We start from the raw sequence: 21,232 nt of genomic DNA on the forward strand, positions 1-21,232 counted from the left end.
CCAATTCTCCACTTGGTGGTTGCTTGTACCAGAATAAGTAATAAGTATTCTCACGGGTTTCATACACACAGTCCAAGGTCACATCCTCCTTCTCCACCACAGAAATTTCAGTCTGAGCTTGAGTTACCTTCTGAGCCATGCTGGATCCTGCAGAAAAGAGGAAAAATAGACTGATCCCTTATTTGCAACACTGGGGATAAAATGGATTAAGTGGCTTAGGACCTAGTGCTCTGATTTCATTGCCTGTTACCCCTTCTTTCTAAGCCTCATTAGACTACAAAGGTCTGCCTCCCTCCACATCCTTCTGAGCTAACAGGAGTCTGAGTTCTGTGCTGGTGGTCCTGCTTACCAACACAGATGGAGGTTATGACTGCCCTCAGCAGGCTGGCAGTCAGCATGTTCATAGCTCTTCCCCTGAGTGAAATGTTCTGTGCTCCGTCTCAAATCCAGATCTTAATTCTCCACCTTGCACTCAAGAGGTACTAGCAAAGTTACTGGGCTGTGTGAGGCTTCTGCCTTTTACAGGAAGTATGGTTAACAGATGTATGATGAGTTTGACTGTGCCATGTCACATGCTTCCTGTATAGATGGAAGATCCTAGACTGTCCTAAGTACCAATTTTGTCTCAATATAACTTACTGGACTGTAAATATACAGTGGTAAAATTGAATCATGGTTAGTTAATTCATCTTTGGTGGAAAATGTGAGGCTTACAATTTATTATGAGCTATAGTGAATACATGGGATGATATAATTATGCACCTTTTGGTCTTACATATGTCTTTTTCTTCAGATGGAATCAAAGTGCAAACTAACCACACAGAGTTTTCACTCTCTAGCAGGAAGGCAAAACTTTTAGTCTCAATCTTTGTTACTACTTTGCCAGTCACAGAATCCAGCAAAGGTTATGTAAGAAATAGTTTATTGTTAATAAATGATTTTACATCATACCTCTTGAGTCACCAAATCTGTTCAGTGTTTGCCATGTCAAGTAACAGCAGAGAAAAATATATACATGTTTATTTGCACATATATTTGTGTGTGTGTGTAAACAAAAATAAATTCCAAAAATTCTACTCACTGTTCAAATGCAGGAGTTTCTGTTATAACTCAATATGTGTGCTCCTGAAAATGCCCCTGCTATTCCAATCCTCACACATTAATTGTAGTGGAGATTAGGATAGGAAAAAAACTAAAAATATATAATTTATAACCAGAGCATTACCAAAAATCATAGGAATCCTATTAAAATACCAGCAGAGTTCAATCTCCACTGGCTTTTGTCCCTTGCAGCACAGTCATTAAACTCTTTGCAGTGTTAAATATTGGGACTTATGTTTCACCCCTTAGATATAGGTTCATAAGAGGTCCTATATTTACAATAAGAGTGGGTTCATCAAAGTTTTGTGTTATTATTCTTCATTAAAAATATATTTTATTTGATTTATGGCTAGGGTAAGAAAAGAATGGGGGTGAGTGCTAGTGGGCACACATTTTCTTTGTGAGGCAGTGAAGATATTCTGGAATTAGATCACGATAATGATTGATAACTGTGAATATACTAAAACCACTGAATTGCAGACTTAAAAGGATGAAGTTTAAGGTATGCGAATTGTATCTCGATAAAGCTGTTTTTTTTAATGATAGAAGTGAAAATACTCATATTAATGATAGCTAAAGTGATTTTAGTGCTGCCGTGGAAAAGAGGACTGGGGGTTAGGGAACCTCCCAGTATCAGGACAAGCTAAGACTATTATAATATTTCAGTCTTAAAGAAGATGATCTCTATGGAACCCTAAATGCAGATTTACCATGAAGTATATTAGGCTTTGATTTTAGAGCCCCTTTCTACCCCAGAACCTAGAAACTTAAATTTATAATTTAATTTTCTTTTTCTTGAAGAGCACCCCAGAAATCAAAGAAAAAACTTTGGGGTCTGCAAAACCTGTACCTTTTTATGTGTAAACCTCACAGGATCATGCAGGATAGAAAAAGGACAAACAAGTCTCACAGAACTCCGAATATTAGGAAAAATTTCTCGTGGTGAGCTACATCCTGAGAGTTTCGGTGAGGGGCCCACATTTCTGTTTTATGCTCTTTGATGTAGAGAAATATGAGATTATTTTCTCCATTTCGGGTCCCAGTGAACAAAACTCCATGTTCATTCACCTCTTTTTTATAAAGTCTTTCTTGGCTGCTAAATTTGATGCAATTTAGAAGGATCATGGGCATAAATGCAATGATAAAAATGTTAGTTCCCAAGTTAAAGTAATGTCCCAAATCCAGAATTTCTCATAACACAGATCCTCAAGTCAAAAATCCAGGTCATGATTTAGTGTTACAATAAACAGCTGCCAGGCCAACAGGAAGATCAGTGTGGAGAGGTGTAAACAGTGTGGGCAAGACATGCCATGGATGCAGCCTTTACTGACTGGGCTGCTCTGAAACCACAGTGCTGATAACACAAGGAAAGCCTCTCATCAGCACACTCTCCTCATAGAACTTACTCAGGTAGCAGAATTTCTTAGCAACCACAAGAGAAGGAAAAGTCAAGGGAAGAGAGGACAAATGCCGCAGTCCCTGGAGATGGAGTTTCTGCAGGTGAAACTCAGCAAGACAAACCACCTTGGTCTCAATTGTAAACACAAGGGAGTAGATTCAAGGTGATCATTAGTCCATGAACTGTTTTCCCTTAGAGTTTTTACTGACAGGTTATGAAGTATTTCAGCATAGACCAACTGAACTGTCACATAGCAAAGTTAATGTCACTTCTCAGGAATGTATGCCATCTGAGGGGAAGAAGAGACATCTGGACTGAGGACAGAAGCATTTCTAGAAAACAGAGCTTAGGTTCCGCTTTAGACTGTTCCTCCCCCAATTCCTCTGTGTGGTGTAATGTAAAATCTCCATGGCTTCTTGGCACCAAAGAATCAGAGCTGGAATTACATGGAGGAAGGCTCCAGCCTAGAACCCTGGAGACAGAAAATAACGCCCCCTCCCAAAGCCGCTCACACCCAGGCCCCACCTGCGGCCCCCGGGGTTTGTGCTGGGCTCTCGCTGCAGTCCCTCCCACTGTGTCTCTCAGAACGCAGTAGTACACGGCAGAGTCTGACAGCTGCACCGAGGGTTTCTCCAGATGGAAGGAACTGTCACTCTTGACATGACTGGCCTGAAAACCTCTGCTGTCCGTCTCCTGGCTTTCTGAACTTTTCAGGAGGAGCTCAGGCTCTTTGTTTGGATACTGGACATACCAGAATATAAAAGCTGAATAGCTGGTCTGATAAGTGCAGTTTAATGTTAGAGCTGCCCTCTCAGGGAGCGTAACTGGACCTTCTGTCTGGGTCACTGAGTCTCCATTGGTCCTTCCTAAGAAAAAGGAAAGACGTTATTATACTGGCAATAGACAGTATGGTCTCCAGTTTGGAAGGGGTTAAAGGTCATCCTAAAGCTAAGGAATAGAACATCTCAGAAGTTCTGAGTAAACATTACTCACTGATTATCAACAAGATCACAAGTCCTGAGCAGGAAGCAAACAGCATGGCTGGCTGAGAAGCAGTAGAAGGTTTTGTTGAGAAATATCCAAACCGAGAGGTATATTTCTTTATGTTGTTGATTCTTTGGCAGAATCTTCTACAAAATCTTGACTCACGTGTTAAGCATGGCAAACTGCTCTACAAATCAGGCCACAGGCAGAACAAAGAGATGTGTGCGGAAAGGAAAGATGAAATTTGTGTCAAACCACAAGCTGAAGGGAGCAGCGCCCTCTTGCGGCTCCTCTCTGTCCCTGAAGCCTGCTCTGAGTCTTGGAATGTTGTTCATTTTCTCCCTGGGGTGCGGCTTAACGGGCAGACATAGAAGGAAAACGGTGTCCGAGGTGAAGGGTGGTGGGACTCAAGGAAGGAGCATCAAACGCTCTGCTGACTTCACCGTGTGGGTGAGTCCTGTCAACTTCTTCAAGGTGCAGAGCAATATGACTCCCTTAAATCTCCACAGTCCCGGCATCTAATGTGTTCGCAAGTGGTAATTTAGTTTTAGGCGTCTTAGGATATCCTGAGAATATCGATAAAGAAAAAAAATTGTGAGATTTATTCTTGGTATATTTCCCACTGGTCCCCGGAAACCAGGGGGTGAGCACTTCTGCATAGAATGTCCTTCCTTCTCCCCACTCCGCTTCACTTGGACGACTCCTCTTCATTCTTTGAAACCAGTGCATCACCTCCATGTGAAGACATTCTCCCAACTCTCCTTTTTTCTAAGTTAGTGCTCTCCTTTTTTCCCACCATACTTTCTGTCCTTATCACATCATGTTAGAATCATTTCTGTCCTGTTTCTCAAGCCGCACTTGGTGCTCCTGAGATCAGAAGTTGAATCCTGTTACTATCAGCAGCCCTTTTCCTAGGCCCTTAGCTCATTGGAAATGCTCAAAAAAAAAAAAAAAACCCTTAAAAATTGGTGAAAAAATGAATGAATGGCTGTGTCTGGTAGGCAAAATTATCTTTGATGGACAGTCTGTGGAAAGATGTGTCTTAGGCCCCTGGCATGACTGACTTCATTTAGGAGTAGATCCAGGACCTGGTAGCAGGTGCATTCCATGTTCTTCAAAATCGAGTAAGGTGCAGGACTTCTTAAAAGGGGCCGCTCTCATACTAACTTTTTTTTAATATTATGGTGTTTTCATATACCCAACAATAAAATTTGGTATCAAATTTTTAGGCTCATAGGTTTTATACAATTACCAAATCAGACAAAAAATGCAAACAAAATATGAAGTCGATAAAATTCAAATTAAAACATTAGTGTGAGAAATGATTTTTCACTGAAACTAAAGGGTTAGTGTAGGCTTATTAAAAGAAAGCTATGGATGTGTATAGTTGAATAACTGACTTGATTAAAGTTGTTTGGAGCTTGATGTACTATTGTCTGAGTTATTGTGATTAGTGATTACTAGGATTTTTTCTTCACTTTTCCTATTCAGCAATACTCGAGTCAGTCACTATTATACAATTTTATTATTTAATGAAGCACCCAAGAATTCAGCACTGAAAAAAATATGTTTTTTATTTACTGCTGCTTTTGTGTCTATTGAATTGTATGTTGATACATACAAACAATGAATGTTTGCAATACATCCTCTTTCAATGGAAAGATGCAGGTTCTTGGGAGTTTATGGCCCATCTGTAGTGCGATGCAATATACCTGTAGTGCTATGTGCTATGTTCTATATCATAACCAAAATTTTCCAAAAACTTTTCACCATTTAAACAGCTGCAATGTCTTCATTTGTAGAATATTATTATCCCACTTATCCTTAATTTGGTAAAAACGACATAAATCAAAATCAAGAAGGCTATTCTATTAGTCATCTAGATGATTAGAAATATTCCTTTGTTATGATGAGTTCATGTCCTTTGCAGGGACATGGATGAAGCTGAAAACCATCATTCTGAGCAAACTATCACAAGGACAGAAAACCAAACACTGCATGTTCTCACTCATAGGTGGGAACTGAACAATGAGAACACTTGGACACAGGGCAGGGAACATCACACACCAGGCCCTGTCATGGGGTGGGGGCAGGGGGAGGGATAGCATTAGGAGAAATGCCTAATGTAAATGATGAGTTAATGGGTGCAGCAAACCAACATGGCACGTGTATACCTATGCAACAAACCTGCACGTTGTGCACATGTACCCTAGAACTTAAAGTATAATAAAAAATTTAGAAATAAATAAAGAAGAAATTTTCCGTTATTATTTTATTTTGTCCTAATCACACAGAAAACTGCAAATCTAAAAATTCTCATTTAATTTCTATACCTCAGGGACTGGTGAACTTTTCTCTATAAAAGGACAAACAGTATATATTTTAGACTTTGAAATCATACACTCCCTGTTGCAAATACTAAACTCTGCTGTTAGAGCCCAGAAGCCATCATAAGCAATGTGTAAATACATGGGCAGCCTATTTTGCAATAAAACTTTACAAAAACAGGTGGCAGGTTGTTTTGAATGCTAGGCCGTCGTTTTCTGACCCCCATTATACACCAACAATTTGTTCATACAATTCCAAATACCCATGGACTATATAGTTTGAAAAACTCAGCCCTATTTTCTTGTGTGTTCTTTCACTACAACATTATTGTAACTCTTAGAGGAGGCTTAAAATAAAGTATATTATTTAAATATATTATATTAAATAAATTAAAAGGAAGAAAGAAGAGGAAAATTTGATTATCTTAGTGCTTAAGATATTTTGGTGTTACGGATTCAAGGCTGAGCTCACAGATAATGGTCCCTGCTCTTACAGAGCACATAGAGTAATAATAGAGACAATTATTAATCAGATAAAGAAATAAAAGGAGAAACTATACATTAAAAAAGGCAGAGGTCGACAATTCAAAGACAGCATATTGAGCTGTCTTCTATTACTGACTCTTGAACAGATGTACAAGAACAAGTAGGCATTTACTGGGTTCTACTCTCAAGGGAAGAGAAAAGAATTATTTAAAAAGAGTAAGAATGTATCCTAACATTGCTTTGAGGGGGTTATGTAAGATGAACAAAGTGCATTCAAGAAACGTAGATAGGCTTCCTGAGCAAGATGGCTGAATAGGAACAGCTCCAGCCTCCTGCTCCCAGCGTGAGTGATACAGAAGACGGGTGATTTCTGCATTTTCAACTGAGGTACCTGGTTCATCTCACTGGGGAGTGCTGGACAATCGGTGCTGGTCTGTGGGTACAGCTCGACCAGTGAGAGCTGAAGCAGGGCAAGGCATCACCTCACCTGGGAAGCGCAGGGGGAAGTGAATCCCTTTTCCTAGCCAAGGGAAACTGAGACACACAACACCTGGAAAATCGGGTAACTCCCACCCTAATACTGCGCTTTACCAAGGGTCTTAGCAAATGGCACACAAGGAGATTATATCCCACACCTGGCCCAGAGGGTCCCACGCCCATTGAGCCTCCCTCATTGCTAGCACAGCACTCTGAGATCTAACTGCAAGGCGGCAGCAAGGCTGGGGGAGGGGCACCTGCCATTGCTGAGGCTTAAGTAGATAAACAAAGCCACAGGGAAGCTCGAACTGGGTGGAGCCCACTGCAGCTCAAGGAGGCCTGCCTGCCTCTGTAGACTCCACCTCTGGTGACATGGCATAGCTAAATAAAAAGCAACAGAAACCTATGCCGATGTAAATGACCCTGTCTGACAGCTTTGAAGAGAGCAGTGGGTCTCCCAGCATGGAGGTTGATATCTGAGAACAGACAGACTGCATGCTCAAGTCAGTCCCTGACCCTTGAGTAACCTAACTGGGAGACATACTCCACTAGGTGCAGACCAACACCTCACACCTCACATGGTTGGGCACACCATGAAATGAAGTTTCCAGAGCAAGAATCAGACAGCAACACCCACTGTTCAGCAATATTCTATCTTCTGCAGCCTCTGCTGCTGACACCCAGGCAAACAGGGTCTGGAGTAGACCTCAAGCAAACTCCAACAGACCTGCAGCTGAGAGTCCTGACTGTTAGAAGGAAAACTAACAAACAGAAAGGACACCCACATCAAAACCCCATCAGTGCGTCACCATCATCAAAGACCACAGGCAGATAAAACCACAAAGATGGGGAAAAAGCAGGGCAGAAAAGCTGGAAATTCAAAAAATAAGAGCGTATCTCTCCCTCTAAAGGAATGCAGCTCATTGCCAGCAATGGACGAAAGCTGGACAGAGAATGATTTTGACGAGTTGAGAGAAGAAGCCTTCAGTCAATCAAACTTCTCAGAGCTAAAGGAGGAACTACGTACCCAGTGCAAAGAAACTAAAAATCTTGAAAAAAGAATGGAAGAATGGATAACTAGAATAATCAATGCAGAGAAGGCCATAAACGAACTGATAATGATAAAAACCATGACACGAGAATTGCGTGACAAATGCACAAGCTTCAGTAACCGACTCGATCAACTGGAAGAAAGAGTATCAATGATTGTAGATCAAATGAATGAAATGAAGCGAGAAGAGGAGTCTAGAGAAAAAAGAGGAAAAAGAAATGAACAAAGCCTCCAAGAAATATGGGATTATGTGAAAAGACCAAATCTACATCTGATTGGTGTGCCTGAAAGTGAGGGGGAAAATGGAACCAAGTTGGAAAACACTCTTCAGGATATCATCCAGGAGAACTCCCCCAACCTAGTAAGGCAGGCCAACATTCAAATTCAGGAAATACAGAGAACGCCACAAAGATACTCCTCAAGAAGAGCAACTCCAAGACACATAATTGTCAGATTCACCAAAGTTGAAATGAAGGAAAAAATGTTAAGGACAGCCAGAGGGAAAGGTTGGGTTACCCCATCAGACTAACAGCAGATCTCTCAGCAGAAACTCTACAAGCCAGAAGAGAGTGGGGGCCAATATTCAACATTCTTAAAGAAAAGAATTTTCAACCCAGAATTTCATATCCAGCCAAACTAAGTTTCATAAGTGAAGGAGAAATAAAATCCTTTATAGACAAGCAAATGCTTAGAGATTGTGTCACCACCAGGCCTGCCCTACAAGAGACTCTGAAGGAAGCACTAAACATGGAAAGGACAACTGGTACCAGTCATTGCAAAAACATGCCAAAATGTAAAGAGCATCGATGCTATGAAGAAACTGCGTCAACTAACGAGCAAAATAACCAGCTAATATCATAATGACAGGATCAAGTTCACACATGACAATATTAACCTTAAATGAAAATAGACTAAATAGTCCAATTAAAAGATACAGACTGGCAAATTGGATAGAGTCAAGACCCATCAATTTGCTGTATTCAGGAGACCCATCTCACATGCAGAGACACACATAAGCTCAAAATAAAGGGATGGAGGCAGATCTACCAAGCAAATGGAAAACACAAAAAAGCAGGGGTTGCAATCCTAGTCTCTGATAAAACAGACTTTAAACCATCAAAGATCAAAAGAGACAAAGAAGGCTATTACATAATGGTAAAGGGATCAATTCAACAGGAAGAGCTAACTATCCTAAATATATATGCACCCAATACAGGAGCACCCAGATTCATAAAGCAAGTCCTTAGAGACTTACAAAGAGACATAGACTCCCATACAATAATAATGGGAGACTTCAACACCCCACTGTCAACATTAGACAGGTCAACGAGACAGAAAGTTAACAAGGATATCCAGGAATTGAACTCAACTCTGCACCAAGCAGACCTAATAGACATCTACAGAACTCTCCACCCCAAATCAACAGAATATACATTCTTCTCAGCACCACATCGCACTTATTCCAAAATTGACCACATAGTTGGAAGTAAAACACTCCTCAGCAAATGTAAAAGAACAGAAATTATAACAAACTGTCTCTCAGACCACAGTGCAATCAAACTAGAACTCAGGACTAAGAAACTCAATCAAAACCGCTCAACTACATGGAAACTGAACAACCTGCTCCTGAATGACTACTGGGTACATAATGAAATGAAGGCAGAAATAAAGATGTTCTTTGAAACCAATGAGAACAAAGATACAACATACCAGAATCTCTGGGACACAGTTAAAGCAGTGTGTAGAGGGAAATTTATGGCACTAAATGCCCACAAGAGAAAGCAGGAAAGATCTAAAATTGACACTCTAACATCACAATTAAAAGAACTAGAGAAGCAAGAGCAAACACATCCAAAGGCTAGCAGAAGGCAAGAAATAACAAAGATCAGAGCAGAACTGAAGGAGAAAGAGACACAAAAACCCTCCAAAAAATCAATGAATCCAGGAGCTGGTTTTTTGAAAAGATCAACAAAATTGATAGACTGCTAGCAAGACTAATAAAGAAGAAAAGAGAGAAGAATCAAATAGACACAATAAGAAATGATAAAGGGGATATCACCACCGACCCCACAGAAATACAAACTACCATCAGAGAATACTATAAACACCTCTACACAAATAAACTAGAAAACCTAGAAGAAATGGATAATTTCCTGGACACTTACACTAAACCAGGAAGAAGTTGAATCTCTGAATAGACCAATAGCAGGCTCTGAAATTGAGGCCATAATTAATAGCCTACCAACCAAAAAAAGTCCAGGACCAGATGGATTCACAGCCGAATTCCACCAGAGGTACAAGGAGGAGCTGGTACCATTCCTTCTGAAACAATTTCAATCAATAGAAAAAGAGGGAATCCTCCCTAACTCATTTTATGAGGCCAACATCATCCTGATACCAAAGCCTGACAGCGACACAACAAAAAAAGAGAATTTTAGACCAATATCCCTGATGAACATCGATGCAAAAATCCTCAATAAAATACTGGCAAACCAAATCCAGCAGCATATCAAAAAGTTTATCCACCATGATCAAGTGCGCTTCATCCCTGGGATGCAAGGCTGGTTCAACATACGCAAATCAATAAACGTAATCCAGCATATAAACAGAACCAAAGACAAAAACCACATGATTATCTCAATAGATGCAGAAAAGGCCTTTGACGAAATTCAACAGACCTTCATGCTAAAACCTCTCAGTAAACTCGGTATTGATGGAACATATCTCAAAATAATAAGAGCTATTTAGGACAAACCCACAGCCAATATCATACTGAATGGGCAAAAACTAGAAGCATTTCCTTTGAAAACCGGCACAAGACAGGGATGCCCTCTCCCCCCACTCCTATTCAACATAGTGTTGGAAGTTCTGGCTAGGGCAATCAGGCAAGAGAAAGAAATCAAGGGTATTCACTTAGGAAAAGATGAAGTCAAATTGTCCCTGTTTGCAGATGGCATGATTGTATATTTAGAAAACCCCATCATCTCAGCCCAAAATCTCCTTAAGCTGATAAGAAACTTCAGCAAAGTCTCAGGATACAAAATTAATGTGCAAAAATCACAAGCATTCTTATACACCAGTAACAGACAAGCAGAGAGCCAAATCATCAATGAAATCCCATTCACAATTGCTTCAAAGAGAATAAAATACCTAGGAATCCAATCTACAAGGTATGTAAAGGACTTCTTCAACGAGAACTACAAACCACTGCTCAGTGAAATAAAAGAGGACACAAACAAATGGAAGAACATACCATGCTCATGGATAGGAAGAATCAATATCGTGAAAATGGCCATACTGCCCAAGGTAATTTATAGATTCAATGCCATCCCCATCAAGTTACCAATGACTTTCTTCACAGAATTGGAAAAAACTGCTTTAAAGTTCATACGGAACCAAAAAAGAGCCCGCATCTCCAAGACAATCCTAAGTCAAAAGAACAAAACTGGAGGTATCACGCTACCTGACTTCAAACTATACTACAAGGCTACAGTAACCAAAACAGCATGGTACTGGTACCGAAACAGAGATATAGACCAATGGAACAGAACAGAGTCCTCAGAAATAATACCACACATCTACACCCATCTGATCTTTGACAAACCTGAGAAAAACAAGAATTGGGGAAAGGATTCCCTATTTAATAAATGGTGCTGGGAAAATTGGCTAGCCATATGTAGAAAGCTGATACTGTCCTTATACGAAAATTAATTCAAGATGGATTAGAGACTTAAATGTTAGACCTAATACCATAAAAACCCTAGAAGAAAACCTAGGTAATGCCATTCAGGACGTAGGCATGGGCAAGGACTTCATGTCTAAAACACCAAAAGCAATGGCAACAAAAGCCAAAATTGACAAATGGGATCTAATTAAACTAAACAGCTTCTGCACAGCAAAAGAAACTACCATCAGAGTGAACAGGCAACCTACAGAATGGGAGAAAATTTTTGCAATCTACTCATCTAACAAAGGGCTAATATCCAGAACCTACAAAGAACTCAAACAAATTTACAAGAAAAAAACAAACAACCCCATCAAAAAGTGGGCAAAGGATATGAACACACATTTTTCAAAAGAAGACATTCATACAGCCAACAGACACATGAAAAAATGCTCATCATCACTCGCCATCAGAGAAATGCAAATCAAAACCACAATGAGATACCATCTCACACCAGTTAGAATGGCAATCATTAAAAAGTCAGGAAACAACAGGTGCTGGAGAGGATGTGGAGCAATAGGAACACTTTTACACTGTTGGTGGGATTGTAAACTAGTTCAACCATTATGGAAAACACTATGGCGATTCCTCAAGGATCTAGAACTAGAAGTACCGTATGACCCAGCCATCCCATTACTGGGGATATACCCAAAGGATTATAAGTCATGCTGCTATAAAGACACATGCACACATATGTTTATTGCGGCACTATTCACAATAGCAAAGACTTGGAATCAACCCAAATGTCCATCAGTGACAGACTGGATTAAGAAAGCGTGGCACATATACACCATGGAATACTACGCAGCCATAAAAAAGGATGAATTCGTGTCCTTTGTAGGGACACGGATGCAGCTGGAAACCATCATTCTCAGCAAACTATCACAAGAACAGAAAACCAAACACCGCATATTCTCACTCATAGGTGGGAATTGAACAATGAGATCACTTGGACACGGGAAGGGGAACATCACACACTGGGGCCTATTGTGGGGAGGGGGGAAGGGGGAGGGATTGCATTGGGAGTTATACCTGATGTAAATGACGAGTTGATGGGTGTTGACGAGTTGATGGGTGCAGCACACCAACATGGCGCATGTATACAAACCTGCACGTTGTGCACATGTACCCTAGAACTTAAAGTATAATAAAAAAAAAAAAAAAGAAAGAAAAGAAAAAAGAGAAACGTAGATAGGACCAGTATTGAAGAAAAGGATAAATTAGGAGTTTATTGTGGAAAGATACTGGAGAGGTATTAAGAGTCTAAATTATGCAGGGTTTTATAAATCACAAGAAGCAATTTTTTTTCTACTCTAAGAACCAGTGAGGACCCAGGTGGTTGACATGGTCAAATTTGCACTCTGAAAAGGTCACCCTCACTGTGTACAAAGCACTATATTGAGAAGTGATGGGGTCTGTCAAGTTTGCTAAGGGTAGAGGAGCAAGGGATTAGGGAGGAGTTTAAATTTGGATGTGGAGGTGAATTAGGTTATAGAGGTTGCGATGTCTTCTGGAAAACTTGGTAGGTGGTACACTCAATAGAACTTGGAAATACATTGGATATGGTAATTCAAAAATAACTATGAACCAAAAATATTATGAGTCCTAATATGTCCTAAACTGAGGGTCTGGAAGAAACTTCTAATTGTCTGTAAAATGTCCATTATCACCTATTTTTTTACTAATAGAACCAGAATTTTGCTGTGAATGGAAACATACTTAGATAATAATCCTGATATCCTAGCATCCCTTGCAGATGGGAGGAGGTGGGAACATCGAACAGCACTCTAGTAAATGAGTGTAAGGAGAAGCCATTGGGCGGAGCTTCTGGTAAAGACTGACTCAGCCAGCATGTACACGTGCCCTTGACTTTCTCCTTCTTTCAGTCTGGAAGGTGTATAAAGTGGAAGGATCTCTATCAGTCTCTTGAAAGTATGAAAACGAGAGTGGCACATTAAGAGTGAAAAACAGTAAGCTAGAAAACCCTGGTTCCTTTGTAACATGATGAAGGTACTGCACCAGCCCTGATTATTACAGAGCTCCTTTGTATGGGAAAAAAAACCCTCAATCTTGTTAAAAACATTATTGTTTGGGTTTTTTAAATGTGAACCTGAGCCAGTCTCTTACATATATAGAAGATATTCATTAAAAATTGAAATTCGTCACTTTATCGGAGGCTGATGGAGTAAGTCAGAATTGAGCTTAATAGTCCAGATCTTCAAAGATGCTCTAGTGATTCTGGTACAGCTAATATTGATGGGTTAAGGTCTGACTTGTGGGAACCACTGTCCTATACAACCTTTCCCTGCCCTCCCCCACTTTTCTCACCAAAGCATGCATCTAAATACAAATGCTCAAATTTTCTCCACAAACACATTTTCAGTACTATCTAAACTGTGTCAAGAAAACTATAGTCAGCATTTATTTCTCAGTAGAAGCAAGAATAAATAGCTGAAAAACTGTTACGTATTTGATACTAAAAACACTGCTTTCAAAACACAGCATTTTAGGACCTGGTAGTGGCAAACACCTGTCTCTCGTTTGGATGGGGAAAAGTTGTTACTTTCTTATAAATTCCCAATTTACCTAATAGAGACATTGAAGCTTGGGAATCATATGACTAATAAATGGTGAAATCAGATCCAGATATTTGTCACTATCACTCCAAAGATTCAGATAATTGTCTGTCTTACTATGCAATGGTTTTACTCCTCAGCTCTAATGAAAAGCTTGGTTGAGAGTCCTAGGACCCCTTCCAATTCTAATGCCTAATGAATCTACTGCTTCTTATACAATCAGAGGAATGCAAGAGCCACCTAATGCATCTCAAAGACCCACTGACATCTTGGGAGGGCTGCACATAGGACAAATGAGACCTTCTAAAACTGAGCAGCCTTCCTCCTCTTCCACAAGTGCCCAGTGACTGTTTCTTTTTTTCCTAATAAAATTAGAGATTAAGTAATATTTTGGGCTCATTGATCCAAATCCTTTATTTCAAGTGAGGAAATTGAAGACTGCTGCACTGACAATGTCCCTATGTAGCCAGGATTAGCAGAACTGAGCCTGGTATTTCCATTTCCTGTTCCAAATTTCATGCCTTTTCCCCTAGTCCAAGATGCTTTTTTAAAAAATCATGAATTTGAAAGGGTTCCCCTTTTACTTTGCCAGCTGTTTGCAGATTCTTCTTCACTGAAAGACATAACCACCAGTTCTGCCCACTGTTAGGGCTTCTAAGAAGCTGCTTTGGCAGGGTTTGTGTAGAGGCTGCAGGTTCCTGGGGAACACTGTGCATCCGTAGCACAGAAGTAAGAAGCAGTGTCTGCTGCCCGGGAAGCTGTGATCAACAAGGAACTGCTTTTCTTCGAAGTGTCAAGAGTGACTCTTAATCTTCCACTATTTTTCTCTCTTTCATTTGAACGTATTAAAACTAGCTGTACAAGGCTTCTACCTGAATCTTGTCTATACCACTGTAAATTGTTTATACTAGTTTTGTAACTGCAGTTCATGGTGGCATTTTCACCTTCCTGGATGCTCAAGGTCTGAGGATCCTCTTCTCCTTGTTGACTGTTCACCCCTAGGCAGAAACACAGGTCCGGGACCAGGAATCACTCATTGCATTTTCAAATTACATTTCCAAATTAATAAGAACACTTTACCCCTCAGTCCTGTGGGCTCTAAAGTTTGGTCTTGCCATTCCCATCACCAAAAACCCCAACTCACTGGCCAGTTGAAGCCATAGAATCACCAAAGACACTCCCAGGAGAGTTTCCATTCTTCTTTCTTATTGAAATCACAAAAGACCTGAAATGGAGCCAGGCTCCTCAGTCACAGGTGAGCTCTCTTTACTGGATGAATCTCTAGTCCTTCTGTCCCCTAGTCTCAGGTTCCTACCTAGCCAGTCAGAGGCAAGCTCAGTCCTTTGCTTTCAACGCAAGACAGGCTGATTTAAAGCCAAGTTAGTCTGAGAAGAGGGAGGCACTGCCCTCTTGTGACGGCGACATCATCCTGCTGCTAGAATGTACTCTGGAACGGCGATGCAAGTTCAGAGCTGACTCAGAAGAAATTATAAAGCTATTCCAGTCTCTGCTTTTATTGAATTCTAGTTCTAACTTAGAATAGGAACAGATGCATTTCAATTCAGGTAAGAACTCAACTACGAAAGTTGGTGCTCAATATTTGCAGACTACCTCTGAGAAGCACTGTTAAATTCCCTGTAGTTACTATGACCTCTGATCATGTACCTATGAGCTTCCTTTTAAAATATTTCCCTGGAATGAGATTATATACAAGTCAGGGTTTTTATTGATGGGCAACAGAAATGGACTCTGCCTGAATTAAGTAGAAAAGGAATAAATTAATGAATACTGGATTTGCCTCAGAATCTCCAATAGGGTCAGAGAATTGAACTCAAAAGCTATTAAGTCAGCAGTACAGAAAATCACCCTGGAGAACCACTCCTCTGAATATCCCACTGGCTCCTCTCCTGAGCTCCAGATACTGCATGTAGTTTATTCAAGACTGTTCATGCAGGACAATGTATGTAGCTACAATTCCACTGCCTTGTAGCTCTGTAATCTCTCATGTCCAGCTTGCTGTAATTACCACCAGTCTCAAAAAGCAAATTCTTACTTTTTCTTTTTTTTTTTTTTTTTTTTTTGCGCAAGTAATTCTTGAGTGAAAGTTAGGACCAATTCATCTAACTGTTAGAGCCCAAGCCGTGTGCCCACATCAAGCCTAACCAGAAGGCAGGTTACGAGTGTACTGTATTAGTTTACCAGGACTCCCATAACAAAGTGTCACAGACTGCATGGCTTAAACCACAAACATTTATTTTCTCATGATTTTAGGGACTACAAGTTCAAGGTCAAAGTGCTGGCAGGTTTAGTTTCTTTTGAGGTCTTTCTCCATGACTCATAGATGGCTGTCTTCTTGATGTGTCTTCACATGGTCATCCCTTTGCCTGTGCTGTCTGTCCTAATCTCCTCTTAAGGATACCAGTCTTATTGAATTAGGGGTTACCCTCAGGACCACCTTTTAACTTTACCTCTAAAAGTTGTGTCTCCAAATATAGTCACGTTCTGAGGTACTGGGGGTTAGGGCGTCTACATACATATTTTGTGGAAACACAATTCAGCCCACGGCAATGAATACCTACAAGTTTTAGTTTCTATGGCAGGAGGCAGGCAGGTCCAGGAAGAGAGGAAGTTTTGTAGTCAGGCCATCGAAGTCAGGTTTACATCTATCAATTCAGTAGCTGTTTTTGTCTTCTGTGCCTACATTCTCTTGGCTATACAACATGGATCATGAGTAAATAATAATACTACTTTTCAGAGCTGTTGAAGGTTAATGATGAGATAATAAAATGTCATTTAGCACAGTGCCTGACATTCATTAGTGACTGAAAAATTATTATTGTTATAAGAAAATGGGTCCTGATGCAGAGCAGTGAAAAAGAAGAGTAAGAATCTTCTAGAGTATTTTATAAATGTTCTCAAAAATTGATTTTAAGATATTTTGTGTGTAAAATAGAGGGAGAGATGGGAAAGAGAAGAGAGGAAAACAGAGAAAGGAAAAAAGAAATGATGAGAAGAAGAGATTGCTGACTGGAGCAATATGTAGATTGGAGAGTTCCACGAGATAAGTCTAGAAGAATGGTCTGGGTCAGATGACTGCCAAAATAAATCTGTATGTATTTCTGTGCGAAATGAAGACATATGAAAGCTTTTTGAGCAATGAACCAGTGTTATTTAACAAACTGAAATTTTAATCTGTCTGCTCTCTTCCAGATAATTTTGGAAAAGTCTGTGAGGAAATTTAGAATAGTAGTTAAAGGATGTATGCTGGTTCTAAGAAATTAAATGCTGTGTCTAATGTCTCACAATGAGGAGGTTAAGAATATAGTACTTTTAATACTTGTATGTATTTAGCTGTATCTGCAAAAAGTAACCAGAAATATTGCTGGCCTCTTGGGAAAACTGTGAGACAGAGTGTGAGGCAGAATAAAACTATTTTTACAATAGTGCTGATATTATTTGAGTCTTTCACTGTGTTGACATTTACACTGATGGAGCAAATGCAGTTGCTTGCATTTTAAAACAGGTAAAATAAATGAACCAAAAATGTTCTAGTAGTCATTGTATGTAATTATTACCACCACACTGGTGAGAGAAAAAGATTTTACTCAAGAATGTCCTAGATGTAGAAGCAAAAATTTTTAAATTAACCCTTGAGACTACAGCTTTTTAATATTCTGTGTGATGACATAGCACATATGCACAAAGCTCATCTGGGGTGTACTAACACAGTGGTGTCTTGAGAGTGGAAGGCACTGGAACATTGTTTGAGTTGTGAGCTAAATTAGCTGTTTTTCATAGAACTTTTTTTTTTTTTTTACTTGAAGGCATGAGTGACAGAACAGCAGATTTGGGTAGTTGGAAGAAATGTTCTTGAAAATGATAAAGTGTGAACCTGCCACTTTGAGGAAAACACTGAATAGTGGTTGTTGCCAATGATAATATTTGAGCTTCCAAGTGAAAATTAGAATTTTGGAAAATTTGCATCCACTACCATCGGCTTCACAGCTTCCCAATTCTTAGTGGTTTTGCTGATAAGATTGGTGGTGACAGTAAAGAATGCAATTTTTGAACTGTAGTCCTGTATTTGTTTTGAAATTATTATAAATCCATGGGAAGTTGCCAAAATAGTTTATAGAACCCTGTGTACTCTTCACATAGCCTTTTCCAGTAGAGATATCTTATATAACTGAAATGCAGTATAAATACCAGGAAATTGACATTGTTCAAATACCACTAACTAGACTACAGGTATTATTCAATTTTCACCATTTTCCTGCTTTTCTCTGTGTGTGTGCATGCGTACATATGTGTGGTTCTTGATTTTATCTCATGTAACCACCAACATAATAAAGATTCAGACTGTTCCATCAACACAGAATTCTCTCATCCTAACCCTCTATATGCACGAACACCCTCCCATCCCCAATCTCTGTCCCCTAGCAACCATCTCTTATAGTTCTGTTATTTTGAAAATGTTATATATATGGAATCAAACTGTATGTAACCTTTGGGAATTGACCCATACAGGTTGTTTCATGTATTAATAGTTTGTTCCTTTTTTGTCATATTATTCCATGGTATGAATTACTATAGTTTATTTAACCATTTACCCCTTGAAAAATCTCTAGGTTGATTCCAGTTTTTGGCAATTATGAATAAAGTTACTATGAATGTTGTATCAGACTTTATGTGAATGTTGCTGGGATAGATGTCCAATTCACAATGGCATGGTCATATTTAGTTTATGTTTTAATATTCTGTGTGATGACATAGCACGTATGCATAAAGCTCATCTGGGGTTTAGTGCATGTTTAGTTTCATAAAAAACTGCCAAATTATTTTCCAGAATGGCTGTACGATTTTACAATCCCATCAGCAATGTATAAAAGCGTCCATTTCTCTACATACTCACCAACATTTAGTATTATTATTATTTTGTATTTTAGTTGTTCTAATATGTTTATAGTGATATCTCACTGTAATTTTTGTTTTCATTTTGCTAGTGAAGAATGATACTGAATATCTTTTTATTTGCTTATTTTTCACCCGTATTTTTACTTTGGTGAAATATCTGTTCTATTTCTAATTGGATTATTTATATGTTTCTTTTTTACACTGAGATTTGAGTGCTCTTTATTCTAGATATAAGACTTCTGTCTGATGTGTGATTTATAAACATTTTCTCTCTGTCTATAGGTTGCCTTTTATTCTATTAAGGTGGTCTTTCTACAATGCCAAAGGTTTCAATTTTATTTAAGGCCAATTTAACATTTTTCTCTTTTATAGATTGCGCTTTTTGGGTGGATGTCCAAGAACTCACTATCTAGCTCTAGTTCTCAGATATTTTCTCTAGTTCATGATACATGAGTTTAGGATTGGTAGAATGATGTGCCGAAGGTCTTGAGGTGAGTTTTATTGATAAAACTATTGTTTTCATAAGCAAGCTATTTTTCCAATTAAGGAAACTCTTATCCTGATTAGGCATCTGTTTGCCCAGATGAACATACTGTTTGCCTATATTAATTGGTTTGACACGGTTCCCTGAAGAAACCAGTGAAATCACATTAGTGGAGGTTGACTCACATGCTCACAGGAAAGGATTGCTAATTTTCATATTTGTTTAAATGAATTTAATATTCCTTTCCTGTGTACATATTGTGTGCTCCATATTGTGTTAGAAGGTTAGGTAAAAGCCAGAGAGAACATAATAGCTCTTCTCTGGAACATTCAGCTCAATAGGAAGAGGAGATAAGATAAAGTTTTAATATACTGTGATAGTTACCAGAACATATTGCAGAGTTGTCAGGAAGGGGGCGAGTCGCTCCAGAAGCCATAACATGCTTAAAATATAAGAAGCTCTTGAGCTGGAAGTTGAAGATCAATACCTTTAATGATAAACTCCGCAAAAATTCAAGGACTTGTCACTTCAGTGAAGTTTCCAGAGGTTCAACCGTCCAGAGAATATTGAGGCATCTCTTCCAAGGTGAAAGACATGTTGCTGCACCCCACACCACCTACCACAGAAAAAGAGGCACACATTTGATTGACTATTTTACATTTGGAGGCAATCTATGCCACATGGGGGTGTGCTATTTTGGCCTATTTACAGAGTCATCTGTAAAGCTGCCAATTTTCAGAGGAAACCAGAGCAACAGGAGACTCTACAATTTCAGGCTTCAGTACAATCGCATTGGTCTTTTGATTCAGCAGATCCAACAATGATATTCAAAGTTTCCATGGCAAGTAATAATGCTCTATAGAGACTCTGGGAAACACCAATAGGAGAATCACAGCATAGTCTTCTAGTAGTTGGGAGAATATGTTCCATTTTCTACAGATAACAAGGTAGCTATTGCCAGTTTACCTTGGTAAAGTCTGAATGTCTCATTTAGGAAAAATAGATGACCAAGAACCAACTGCTGTCTGACCTAATCAGCCATAATGTTGGGCATGCCCAGAAGCAATCATCAAGCGGAAATTGTACATAAGAGACCACATTGAGGCAGATCCATAAGGTGCAAGTTAGCTGCATGAGCAGGTGGCTCAGATTCCTTTGATGCCAACTTCTCTTACATTGTCTCTTTTTCTGTAATCCATGACTGTATCCTCCTGGGGAGTTCCTTACTCCTTCAAGTGGTACATTTTGGTTATCCACATTATCTGGTAAAAGATGGCCAGAGGTGCTCATCTACACTGATTCATGATTTCACTGCCATTTCACTGTTGTGTAATTTCACTGTTGTTTGGAAGTTGAAATGTGCATATAGGAATGCATGTGAACCAGGTGCAGTGGCTCACACCTGTAATCCCAGGTATGATTCATGGGAAGTTGTTAAAGGTTTGGCCAGATGGCAAAAGACCTAGAAGGAATAGGCTTGAAAGATGATGACAAGAAAATCTAGGAAAGAAGTATCTTGATGGACCTCTCAGAATGAACAAAGACTGTCAAGATAATTTTGCTCAATGTGAATACTGACCAAGAGAAAACAAATGCGGTAGAAACTATTGTAATGGACAAAATGATGCCTTCTATGGATGTGTCAACATTTTTCCCAGCCATCCCAGTGCTTGCTCAATGGTCACATGAAATAAGTGGCCCTGCTGGCA

The 21,232-nt window shown here is 39.4% G+C and overlaps 1 long non-coding RNA gene and 1 gene segment (V, D, J or C); one reads left to right on the forward strand and one right to left on the reverse strand.

Annotated features, from left to right (window-relative positions):
• LOC105496615 (T cell receptor alpha variable 18-like) overlaps nucleotides 1-21,232 on the reverse strand; it is a 24,707-nt gene continuing 3,475 nt past the window's right edge. Inside the window, 5 exon segments of the V gene segment in view lie at nucleotides 1-147; nucleotides 3,026-3,366; nucleotides 3,494-4,050; nucleotides 15,070-15,123; nucleotides 20,011-20,139. Of these exon segments, the coding sequence occupies nucleotides 124-147; nucleotides 3,026-3,366; nucleotides 3,494-3,539 (411 nt within the window).
• The window catches only part of LOC112429310 (uncharacterized), a 25,719-nt gene continuing 8,315 nt past the window's right edge, over nucleotides 3,829-21,232 (forward strand). For both annotated transcript variants that reach the window (XR_011626020.1, XR_011626019.1), the window contains exons 1-2: nucleotides 3,829-3,934; nucleotides 19,412-19,530. This is a non-coding gene — a long non-coding RNA (uncharacterized lncRNA). The remainder of the gene's footprint in view (nucleotides 3,935-19,411; nucleotides 19,531-21,232) is intronic.

The sequence above is a fragment of the Macaca nemestrina genome, chromosome 7 (assembly GCF_043159975.1).
Source record: "Macaca nemestrina isolate mMacNem1 chromosome 7, mMacNem.hap1, whole genome shotgun sequence".
NCBI classification, from domain to species: domain Eukaryota; kingdom Metazoa; phylum Chordata; class Mammalia; order Primates; family Cercopithecidae; genus Macaca; species Macaca nemestrina.